Source organism: Chelonoidis abingdonii, chromosome 4, assembly GCF_003597395.2.
Source record: "Chelonoidis abingdonii isolate Lonesome George chromosome 4, CheloAbing_2.0, whole genome shotgun sequence".
NCBI classification, from domain to species: Eukaryota; Metazoa; Chordata; order Testudines; family Testudinidae; genus Chelonoidis; species Chelonoidis abingdonii.
Window position 1 is genome coordinate 83783456 of NC_133772.1, and position 13097 is coordinate 83796552.

The window sequence follows — 13097 nt, forward strand, 5'->3', positions numbered from 1 at the left end:
TGAAGAATGCCCACATTCTTTCCATAAAACTAATGCATGTATCCACTCATCCCCCACCCCCCCAAATAAAAACAAAAAGTATAAAAAGCACAATGCTAATAGGTCTATCTGAGTCCTGATTGTAGTTCTACTCTGACCTCTAGAGGAAAAAGACTAGTGTCATCTTTAGGTTTGTTCATTATGGACCCACAAGAAGTGGCATGTTTCCAAATGTATAACGGGTTAATTTGCTTCTGTAATATATTTCTTTGCCCTTTTAATATTTCCTTGGGACAAACCCCTCTAATTTTTAAATTGCCTTCAGTACTGCTTCTGTGCATTCTGATTAGAACTGCACAAACATACCTACTCCCTATGCTTCTCAGTCATATCCACTTACTTCAGTAACAAAAATATGTTTTCATGCCTGAGCCCTTATAGTTACAAGAGATTCTATTCTATCTCCTGCATTGGAAATTTAAGTTCTGATTACAAAAATCTTTTTTATTGATATCAGGGGAAATCTCACATGCTGGGCAGGTTTTGTGGTTCCAGTAGTTGTAAAAATTTGTTTTTACTTGTAAAATAATGAAATTTGACATGTAAGTTGAGAAAGAAGAATTTTAAATACCCAATGTTTGATTTTACCGGCCTGTTTCTCTGGCTTTAAATAAGCAGTTTAATTTTCTGACCTAGACAATATTGTCTAATTCACAGATGTGAAAACTGATCAAATGGACCTTTCAGAGAGCTAATTTACATGCTTCCTTTGAAAACACATTTTATAAATTTTAGATTACTTTATTCAGATGTAGAATTTATCACACTCCCTGGTGTGCATTATTTTTCACTTACAATTGTGTAGTATTGCAACATGAAGAAATTAAGGACAACTCCTCCTCCCTCCCCTACCCCCATGTTCTGGATTCAGTAGTATCCCCCAAATCAGAGAAGGCTCTTAAAAGTTGTTTTCAAATGCTCATGAAAGCCTCTACTTTTGCACAGAGTAATTAACACGTGAGCTTGGGAGGGCACCACTTGCCCGTTACCTGGTCACGGTCGCCTGCAAAACAGCAGCTCTTCATGGTACACGAGTTGAAGTAACCTTGGTTGTCAAATTGGAAGACAGGCAGTCGGGAGTGGATATCGTAGAGGACTGGTGGAAGACGCCGACGCAGTGCCAGCAGCTGGGTTCCATTGCTGTTGAATCGGACACTCATGGCACTTTGAAGGGACAGATTTCCACCATAGCGGAGCAGTGAACTAGGAAAGGAAAGAGAGAACAAGTCAGGCAGGCTGTCCGAAATTTAAAGTGTACATAAAAGTATCAGCTGTGTTTCACTTTTTAAAATATATGTGATCTCCCAGTGTAGTTATCAGAGTTTTAAAGAGAAGAGGAAATTCTGCAGAATGATCTTTGCTCCAGGTGTTGTCATTTTCATTATGCTGCAATATAAACAATTTTATACATCTGAAAAAAAGTCTCTCTCTTCCCAAATTCTGTAGAAAAACCGTTAAAAGCATCCATTCCCAAGCAAATTTGAGTCAAAGCTTGAATGACAAGCTATAAAAAGTGCTCAGTTTAGAAAGATGCCTGGAGATAGAGGCTAGTGCTGTTTGCGTAATTGACAGAGATTTTATTCTCTTTCCTACCCCCATGTGCAGCAGATAGAATTTGTCCCCATGCAGGGAATTCTAAGACACAGATGATTACAATTGTTAATTAAAAAACAAAAACCCCACTATTGTAGGGGTTGGGCTATTTGCCTTTACCCTGCCAGCACTCAGATCTTTTGGTTCATCCAGTGCCTTAACCAGTGTGGGCTAATACTTTTCTGCTACCATGTTGGAGGATGGAGGCTGCAGCTCTTTCTCAGATCATTCCAGCTTCCATTTACAGTTTACGTCTCTACAGCACATCAGGTAATGTTTGTGTTGACTGCTAGAAAGAACAATCAGCTCTAGGTATCTTAAATAAAAGACTACCTTAAGGTTAAGTTATTATGAGAAAGCGTAAGAGTTAGCTAATCGCAGACATGCATCACCTACAAATACTGCTAAGTATTATATATGACACTATTGCCTAAAAGTCTTACATGGTAGAAGTCCATAGCCTCACCCAGCATGCTGATAGTAACAAGTGTACCTATGTCAACGCTTGGTCACGTGTCCAAGACAAAAGTGAGTGTTGGTGTTCCCAGACCCTAAAGATTCTTTTTTTTTTTTTTTAAACAGGAAAGCCAAGCTCTTTGTCTCCCTCAGGCGCCCAGGATAATAGAAACTTGGTTGAAATCCAGTTTGTGAGGCTTGGGTTCCTTTGTACTTCAAAATGCATCCTTATGGATAGGGAAAATCTTTTGTTTGCTCTGTGTCTGGTTTTAAGAGATTTAACGACTCCTACCACAACATCTGAGATAGACCTTTTCGTTCATGGGTTTGGGGGAGTCCTCACCAGCTGATTTGTATACAGCTGTGAAATCTTGTCCACCTCAGTAGCTACCAGGCATGTGTGTACAGATGTCACATATTTTCAGAGGAAGTTGACTCATAGGTTTTAATGCATCATATTTTCAGATATAGTTCTCTGCCCAAAGCTTTTATAAAAGTGAGTCAGTCCCCATGGAAGGGAATCTGCATTCCACAAAGGTTTAAGCATGTCTTGTTTTATGACATATACTGTAAAACTGAACAGATACTTGCTCTTTGGTTCGAGTCAAGAAGAACCTATTAATGTGTTTTCAATGGGCTCAGTTTTTTCCCCCTCATTCAGTGGCCAGAGCTGGACTTCCATGAAGAAACTAGAGGCGTTTTTCAAGCGACTAATGACTCTCACATTGGGCACCCAAGGTGCTTAAAAGGATCTGATTTTCAGAGAACAGGTGCTCAGCATTTTCTGAAATTCAGCCCCCTGTCCCATAAGATATCAATTTAAGCACCCAAAATCACCAGTCCCTTCTGAAAATTTATCCTGGGTTTTACTCCTAAATATTAAACCTACAAACCCTTGAAAGCCTCCTTTGTAAATGACTTCTTTATGAAGTCTGAGACAATGGTAGTCTGGAAACCTAACATCAGAGGCTGAAACCATTTCCAACTTACTTTGAAGGGAACAAATGTGACGGGGGAAAGTTGGTTTTTTAGAAGACAGAAGTACCAAGAAGTGTTACAAGTAACACTTGTAACTATATTCTTGAATTCACTGAGGCCAGGTGTACATTTGGAAGGCTTTGCTCGTATAGCTATACCATTATACTGTATCAGCAAAGAGCTTGTAGGCCTGGGTCTACACAGAGATTTTGTACTGCTATAATGTCGTCACTTATGGGTGTGGTTTTTTTTTAAAACTAATATAGTTATACCAGTGCGGCTCTAGTATGGACACAGTTATACTGGTACAAAAATGCCTCATGCCAGTATAGCTTATCCCCTTTCTGTAAAGGAACAGATATACTGGTATAACTGTGTTCACACTAAGGGGAGTTGTACTGCTTTATCTATGCCAGTATCATTAAAGTGGCACAACTTTCTAGTGTCGACAAGCCCCTAAGGTAGATGCAGTTATACTGGCAAAACTGTGCTTTTGCCAGTGTAGCTTATCCAAGCCACACATATCACAGAAAAAGAAAAGCTGTATCCGCAAAAGTGCAGTTTTGCCAGTGTAACTGTGTATAATAGGGGTTTTTACCAGCGTAGCCATGTTGGTCACAGGTCTTGCCTTGTTATACCCCTAACCAAGATAGCTACGCTGGTCTGTAGCCTAGACCTGGCCTAGCAATGAAAAAGGGTAGGAGGGAAAAAAAAAATGCTTCCCTCCATTTGTTAGTACTGCTTCCCCTGTATAGTCAGTCAGTCACCCTTGTTGTTTGTGGGATTGTATTCCCCTCTCCCCTCCCCCAATAAACCAACTGGGGAGAAAAAATAGATCTCTTGGAAACGGGGGGGGGGGGAGCGGGAAGAGTAACAGCTTTAAAAAAAACACGACACTGGGGGGGGGGGGGGGGAAGAGTAACAGCTTTAAAAAAAACACGACACTGACTAGATTTCAAGCTGCATGTGTATGTCAGTGCTAGTTTAAGAAGAAAGAGGGAAAAAAGAGCAGGTTGAGAAATGGGGTGTGTCTGTTTGGTGAAAAATTGCATGAAAATGAGAAAAAAGTCAGCATTTTCAGTGGGAGATTTCAACATTTTGTGGAAAAACTGAAAAATGTTCACCAAAAACCTGAAAAAGAGGTTTTTTTTTTTTTAATGAAAACTTGAAATCTACAAAAAGCATCTCTGTCTCTCTCTCACACACACACACACACACAGTCACAAAAGAAAACTGTTGTGCTTTCTTTTTACTAACTAGCCTTAGAAGAAACCTTCGTGTTTAAACAGTGTTTTATTGTTAAACATTAAGGGTTTGAGCATTGGCCTGCTAAACCCAGGGTTATGAGTTCAGTCCTTGAGGGGGCCACTTAAGGATCTGGGGCAAAAATCAGTACTTGGTTCTGCTAGTGAAGGCAGGGGGCTGGACTCGATGACCTTTCAAGGTCCCTTCCAGTTCTAGGAGATAATAATAAATTGGAGATATATCTATTATTATTAAAAGTTTACAAGGCCATTCCATCCATTGTCATGAGGTCATCTCACCACATCCTCCATTTCTTCAATTTTGGCCATCTCTCTCACTATATCTGTTCCCCCTCCCCCTGTTTGGTGAGCACAGATGATTCCCCTATACCAGCTCTTTGAACTTTCTCCTTGCATCACTACTGATTTTCTCTTTTTTTAAAGAATGTTGCTCAAAACCAACTTCTATACAACCTAGAAATAATAGTGCCCACCAGTGCCCCATGCCAGTACTATTATCAGCCCACTACAATTCTCCCAATCTACTGTCCCCGCCTGTTCTCTTATAGTAACCTTTCTATGGCTGTGACTGCTATGCACTGACAGCTGTATGAAAGACACATTCTAAAAATGCCATTTTAGAGTAGTAACGTAACATTAAAGCAGATGGAAACTGGTTTACAGACCTTTGCATTAGTCTCCCATAGTGGTCGCAACATTATTTGACAAAAAACAAAAACCTTTGTTAGATTTAATGTTGTGAACGTTTTAGTAACTTCGGGGAAACAAACTTTAAAAGAATATTTTATCTCTAACGCAAGTCAAGCCCAAAAGAAATTCAGAGTTAAGATTATACTTAAAAAGAAGTCTGAAGCTATGGAAATGTATATTTAAGGCCCCTCAAAAGCACCAAGCCTCTGCCCTCACATTCCCCCATAATGCAAGCTAACCTTTTAATATAAATACAGCTCTGATCAGTAGAGTCCCATGTATTCTGCAATTCCATTGCCGTGCAATTATACTCTAGAATCTCAGTTTTCATTAAGTTTCTCTGGTTGCAGTGAAGCTCAAACACATGAGCTGAATGTAAACTGATTGAATGTTATCTTTCCAAGACTGTCAACAGCTAGAAAAGTACTCAGTGGTCCAATTTACCCCATTTCATCTCAATCAGGGCTCCCTGGACTCAGGGCTTCCTGTCTTCCTGCCAGGACATGCCTGCACTGGACTCTTTGCTCGCCAGCTCCCCACTACAAGGGTGATTTAATTAGATTACACTGCATACTCCCTGTACAATTCCATGAAGCCAAGCAGCAGGTGGTTGGGGAGTCAAGGGGAGGGGAGGGAGAAAGAGGTAAAAGCAGAGATGGCAGAAGTGAGTTAGTGCTTTATAGCAGAATGGGGACCATGTTTGATAATTGTATATAGAAAGTTGGATGCGGATGGACTGGAGTATGCATGGTAAGAGGAGAAATTTTATAGAAGACTCACATAGAGAAGAGTGAAGAAAAGGGTCTGATGGTTCAGGAAGCAGCTGAGGCATACGTCATAGCAGGTGTAGGTAGCGACATCTAAAATCTTGCATACCTTTTTGATTCAACTGTCGACTTTCTAAATTATGCTCAATATGTGGATGATATAAGCTCCTAAAGATTTCGTATAGCCTTGGCCCAAACTTATTGAACAACTCCAAGCCTACTAGAACCTTCCCAAGATAGTAAAAGGTATTCAGAGGAGTGTGTGTGTGTGTGTGGGGGGAAGTAGTACAATAAACCAAGTTTGGAATCTCTAGGTCAAACTATTTTAAAGTTATGATGTGGCAAAAAGGTAGAAGTGTGGTTTTTCAAAAGGTCATAACCGTCACTTTCAGTTTTTGGGACAGAAACCGTGTCTTTCTCCCTCAGCTATGAAGTGCACAGCACATCTTTAGTACTAATAATCTGACTAATCACACTGCCTAGATTACTTCCAAAACTTTCCCCAGTTAAAAGTCTCTTCTGGTAGAAAAGCACAAAAAATATTCAGGTGGTCTAGTTTATAGTGCAAAGCTAGTCAGGGCCGGTGCAAGGATGTTTCGCACCCTAGGCCAAACTTCCACCTTGCGACCCCCGCACCCCCACCCTGAGGCACCCCGGCCCGCAGCAGCTCCCCTGCTCCACCCTGAGGTGCCCCCCTTGCAACAGATCCCCATCCCCCACCCTGCACCCTGAGGCACCCCCCCTTTGTGGCAGCACCCCATCCTCCGCCCTCAGGCACCCCAGCTCACCCCTGCTCCGCGCACGAGCACAAGCACCCCGAGCACGCCATGGCCGCTTCACTTCTCCCGCCTCCCAGGCTTGTGGCACCAATCAGCTTAGGCACCGCAAGCCTGGGAGGCGGGAGAAGTGAAGCAGCCACAGCATGCTCGGGAAGGAGGAGGAGCAGAGGTGAGCTGGGGCAGAGAGTTCCCCTGCGTGCTACCCCCCCGCCCTTACTTGCTGCAGGCAGCCCTCCCCATGCTCCCCTGCACCAGCTCCCTCCGCCTAAATGCCGGCAGCGACCAGGGTGGTCGAAGATCCGGCCGCCGAAGTCACTGCCGAAGAAAATGGCGCCCCCCAAATGCCAGCGCCCTAGGCGACCACCTAGGTCGCCTAAATGGTTGCCCCGGCCCTGAAGCTAGTTACAATCTTAACTACCTGGTGACTAACAGGTCTTCCAGTAATCTCACTTTTCAGCATTATGGCTGCCCCATGAAGAAAGTTCATAAATGCATATTGAGAGTTTTTTATTCCAATAATTCAAGATAAAAGGGCTCTTGCTTTTCAGACTTAGATTGCTGGGCTGATGAAAAAAATAGGTACAGTTTTCTTTTAAACTTTAATGTTGGGAGATTAGAATTTTCCCTTGTACAATCTGAACTTGTACCATAAGGTGCCCCCAATGCCCAGTCCCAAAACGATACATTTGAAATACAAAACAAAGTAGTAGCCATCACATACACAACACGTTTACACATGCAAAAAAGATAATTAGTGGGTAAAATGGACTACCAAATACAGCAAGAGAAGCTACAGCCATGAATGCATTAAAAAAAAAAAAGAGTTGGACAAACATTAAACCCTCTGTGTGCTAGGAGATGGAACATTTGTTTTAAAATAGTTTTCAAAACACAGCTCCCTACCCACAAACTTCAAATGTTTAGCCAGCAGGAGTAGATCTAGCCAAATTGCAATAGCCACCAGATTTAGAAATAGTAATTCAGTCCTGTAGAAGCAGATGTCAGGTAGGCTTTCTGAGCTGAATACTGCATACTGTTTGGTCCACAAACCTGAATTACATTTGGTTTCGGAGAATATGGGGAAGTGAGGAAAATGCATCTGCAGACTTTTCAGACAGGACCCCATTTTCTGCTATACACAGGGCTTAAGAGGGGGAAAAGGAACGTAACGGTACAAACCATAGCTAGGTAAGTGAATGGATCTAGAGAAGCAGTGTGGCACTCGTTTCAGCCTCAACTATATATTCAACCTCTACTTACCACAAATTATGTCCATTAGATTGGCAATTCTTTTAAGTGAAATTAACAACATGCTAGGGCTTGTCTCCAACTTCACAGTACCAAGTCAAGCTATACAACCCACCATCAGCATGAGACTACCAAATATCTGCTCACCAAGTGATAATTAACTATTAAGCAGTTCTCAGCATAGATCTCTGTGGGAATTTGGGTAGCTTTTAATGCCCAGCTAATTCTCTGCTGAGTCTGGACAAGGCAACTGAGAAATCCACCATCTGAAGTTCATTTCAACTTTGAAAAATGACTATAAGAATAGCATCTTCTTACTAAATAAATCAGATTCTTAGCTACTATATTTAGTAACTAAAAATCAAAGTTGTCACTGTTTTTAATCCTGAAGAGCGAGACAATGAACAAAGTGATGCACAAACTAGAATACAATCCCGTCTCAATCACATTGTTTACTAAGTTCCAATCAGTTACCCCTGTGCAAATCCACTGAGACAATGGAGCACCCTAGAACCTTTACTACAGGTGACGGGGATATTGGAAGAACACAACTTGCCTCACAAACTCTGGGGTGAATTTGCAGGACTGGCAGTTAGTGAGAAAAAAATCTGTTTTTACATGTATGCTATTACATTTGTCCTGGAGTTAGTGTGAGAGATATCAGTCTTTTAGAGTCAGATTTCAGAAAGGATATCTTATAGAGGATTTTTTTAGGTTGTTATCGTTGCTGACAAAAGGCCATTCTGTTACTCTGAATTTCCCTCACTTGTTATTTATCACATCACCTTCTCTGTAGCTAGAAGAGCAGACAAAGAAGTCTCTCTCCAAAACTGGGCAGATGACAATATACCCTCATGGGGCTTTTTATTTTTTCCCTGTGTGAGCCACCAAGTAATAGGAACATAAAACTTTATTCACTTGTACTCAGTGAAGAGGTATCACTTCCCTATATATACACACACTGGTGCTGGAGGCAGGGTGAAGAAGTAGAGAACAGTTATCTGCAATACGGTCATTGCCATAGCTGGATGCACTGTGTACAGGCAGCACTTACGTGTTAACCAAGCATGTAGCTCAGATGAACAATACAAGGCTTTCAATCCAAGATCAGCACCATTAGTGCAAATAAACCAATTTCTGCTGGAAGCTGGGGGGAGGGAGGAGGAGGAGGGAGAACCTCAACAGCCAGTATTTGCATCAGCTCAAGGCTTCCTTTCCAGGAAAGGGGGGTGGGGAGAAGAGGGGAGGGACCACTTATGCCTGAAACAGAAACCTGCCTTTTTAGAAAAAGCTGGTTAAATAAACATTCCAAAAAAAGATGGAATGTTTAACATTTGGTGGGTCAGCTAAGCTTGCCTGAGTTCTTCATAAAAGTTAGCTTGGCCACACTTAGTAGCCACCGACACAGAGAGAATAGCATAGGACCTTGGAGGAAGTTTAAAACAAAAAGTGCACCAGGATAGCATTCAATACACATTCCTTTTGATAAGCAACAAACGTTGCACAGTGAAATGTATTACATTCAATGTCTTTAGGAAATGAGAGTCATTTGTGGGGGAGGGAAGGAAGGAAGGGAGGGAGAGAAAGTGTTGATAATTTCAAGCAGGGCTGTTTACAATATAATGCAATAAAGAAGACTGACCTTAAAAGGAAAAAAAAAAAAGAATGCTTGTAAGCAATATGAAAACAAAATGCTTAATACACATGATCACATGCCAGCAGGTTTGTCAACATCTCTGTAACCATTAAACTGAGGCACATCTAACGGTGCAAAAAGAATTTGTATTGGGATAAAACCTGGCAAAAAGAATCTAAGCTTGGGAAAACAGAGAAGGAGAGCTGAACAGATCAGTTAGACTTTCAAAGAAGGTTGTTTTCAATATAGGAAAAAGAAATTCTCATTTATTATAGATCACCCCCTATAGGGGCTGCAAATATTAATGGTATAGAAGAAAACACAAGATGACAGTCTTGGCTTTTAAGACCGGTTGACTTCTCTACTTTATTTACAAAGCCAAAATAAACCTGTTATACATCCAACCTGCTTTGAAAACGTAAGCACAGCCATAGGGAGTCAGACCAGTGGTTCACCTAGCCCAGGACTCTGTCTTCAGACAGTGGCCGGTACCAGATGCTTCAGAGGGCATGACTAGAACAGGGCAATTATCAAGTGATCTATACTCTGTTGTCCAGTCCCAGCTTCTGGCAGCCAAAGGCTTAGGGACACAGAGCATGGGGTTGTGTCCCTGAGCATCTTGGCTAGCCGCCATTGATGGACCTAACTTCATTTTTTTGTTTTTTTTATAACCAGTTATACTTCTGGGCTTCACAACATGCCCTGGAAACAAGTTTCACAGGATGACTGAGTTGTGTGAAGTAGTACTTCCTTATGTTTGTTTTAAACCTGCTATTAATTTCATTGCGTGACCCCTGGTTCATGAGTTATGTGAAGGGGTAAATAACTTTCTTATTTACTTTCTTCACATCATTCATGATTTCACAGATCTATCCTCTCCACCCTAGTTGTCTCTTTTCTAGGCTGAAAAGCCCCAGTGCTTTAAATTTCTGCTGTTCCTGTCCCCCAATATTTTTTTTTTCCTTTTCTTTGTAAATTTTTCCTAATTCTAATATTTTTTTTTTGAGATGGGGCAACCAGACCTGCATGCAATATTCCAGGTGTGGGCGTACAATGGATTTACATAGTGGCATTATGATATTTTCCCTCCTATTATTGATCCCTTTTTTCATGGTGCCTAACAGATTGCTTTTTTTGACTGCTGCTGCCCATTCAGCAGATGTTTTCAGAGAATTATCCATAATGACTCTAAGATCTCTTTCTTGAGTGGTATCAGCTAATTTAGACCCCATCATTTTGTATATATATAATTGAGATAACGTTTTCCATTGTGTATTACTTTGCATTTTTCAGCACTGAATTTCATTTGGGTGCCCAGTTACCCAGTTTTGTGAGATCCCTTTGTAACTTTTCACAGTCAGCTTTGAACTTAACTGTCTTGAGTAGTTTTGTTTGCAGCTGCAAACTTCACCATCTCACCCTTTATCCCTTTTTTTCAGATCATTTATGATTAGGTGGAACAACACTGGTCCAAGTACAGAGCTTTGGGGGACCCTGCTGTTTACCTCCCTCCATTCTGAGAGCTGACCATTTATTCCTACCTTTTGTTACCTTTCGTGTAACCAGTTATTGATCCATGAGAGGACCTTCCCTCTTATCCCATGACTGCTTACTTGACTTAAGAGCCTCTGGTGAGGGACCTTGTCAAATGCTTTCTGAAAGTCCAAGAAAGCTATATCCACTGGATCACATTTGTCCATGTTTGTTGACAGCCTCAAAGAATTCTAGTAGATTGGTGAGACATAATTTCCCTTTATAAAAGCCATATTGGCTCTTTCACAACATATGTTCATCAGTGTCTGATAATTCCATTTTTTACTATAGTTGCAATGAATTTGCCTGGTATTCAAGTTAGGCTTAAACAGCCTGTAATTGCCAGGATCACCTCTGGAGGAAGCCCTCCTCCTCCCCCCTTTTCCTTTAAATAGGCATTACATTAACTGTCCTCCAGTCATCTGGTACAGAGACTGATTTAAGCAATAGGTTACATACCACAATTAGTAGTTCTGCAATTTCATATCTGAGTTCCTTCAGAAGTCTTGGGTGAATACCATCTGGTCCTGGTGAATTATTATTGCTTAATCAGTTTCTTAAAAAACATCCTCTACTGACACCTCAACCTGGGATAGTTCTTCAGATGTGCCACCTAAAAAGAATGTCTCAGGTGTGGAAATCTCACTCACATCCTCTACAGTGAACAGCAAAGCAAAGAATTCATTTAGCTTCTCCGCAAGGGCCTGATTTTCCTTGAGTGCGCCTTATGTACTTCAATCAGCCAGTGGCCCCACTGATTGTTTGGCAGGCTTCCTGCTTATGATGTACTTAGTTTTTGAGTCTTTTGCTAGTTGCTCCTCAAATTCTTTTCTGGCCTGCCTAATTATACCTGTACACTTGACTTTGCAGAGTTTATGCTCCCTTCTATTTTCCTCAGTAGGATCTGACTTCCTATTTTTAATAGATGTCTTTTTCGTCTCTAACTGCCTCTTACTCTGTTTAGCCATGATAGCATTTTTGGGACTTTTTTTTTTTTTAAATTTGAGGGTATACATTTAGTTTGAACTTCTGCTATGGTATTTTCAAGGAATTTCTATGCAGCTTAGAGGCATTTCATTCTTGTGACTGTTCCTTTTAAATTTCCGTTTAACTAGCTTCCTCATGTTTGTGTAGTTCCCCTTTTTGAAGGCAAGCTACTGTGGTTGTTTACTTTGGTACTTTCCCCCCCTACTGAGTTCTGGGTCTCTTAATGTCTGTGAAACATATAAAAGGGAGGTGAAAACAGCCCATCAGCGTATACAGTACAAAAATTAATCTACACATACAAGATGGTCCTAAGAAGTCTAATATAATTTAATAGTACATGCATAATGTTCTGAATGCCCTTTAGTATCTCTAATCATAGCAATGCTTCGTACTGGTAATTCCTGTAGGACTACACTATCCAGAATCCTTCACAGGAAATTGGGAGTCTTTGTTGGGAGAGTGAAAAAACAAAGCTTGGACAAAAATTAAGCTTCCAAGTCTGTTTTCCCTTATAAAATTAACCCCACATAAGTACAATACACTACATCCTTCCAGACTGGATAAAGCATTGAGCAATTTAGGCTAAACATTACTTCAAATCCCAAACATTAAAATATAATAAATAATAATAATAAAAATTCACATGTACTTCTCCCCCACATCAAAACCAAAACATGTTTTAAAATCATGAGGTTAAATTTTATACTTATAAAATATGACAAGGGGGTGGAGGGGTTGGCTTTCCGGTTCTTGTAGGATTCATTTAAGTCTCATTTTCAAGTTTTTCCACCCCAACCAGGAAGGCTAAAAACTTTCATTAAAACAAAAAATAAAAACAAAAAGTAAATTGAGATTCTCATGTGATAATTGACTTCAGGAGCTAGGACTTTAAAATAAATATCACAAGACTTGTGATAAATTTGTAAGAGTTGGCAAAACTGAGTAAATATCAGGAAGCGTTTCCCCAGGGTTAGATCTGCCCTATCTTCCAGCTCTATTATCTAAAATGGCCACCTAATGATGCCTTTGCCCTGCCAATGAATTCAGTCTTTCTGGCTAGTTCACGTCTTTCACAAATATCTTTGTGCCTTCTTTCATTTCATCCTTTATTCATAGACAGCGCTAC

General features: G+C 40.7%; 1 protein-coding gene across 3 annotated transcripts in view; it reads right to left on the minus strand.

Annotated features, from left to right (window-relative positions):
- The window catches only part of DCAF5 (DDB1 and CUL4 associated factor 5), a 98991-nt gene that overhangs the window by 42730 nt on the left and 43164 nt on the right, over window positions 1-13097 (minus strand). For all 3 annotated transcript variants that reach the window (XM_032774799.2, XM_032774801.2, XM_075065397.1), the window contains exon 6: window positions 1029-1242. In XM_032774799.2, the coding sequence (XP_032630690.1) occupies window positions 1029-1242 (214 nt within the window). The remainder of the gene's footprint in view (window positions 1-1028; window positions 1243-13097) is intronic.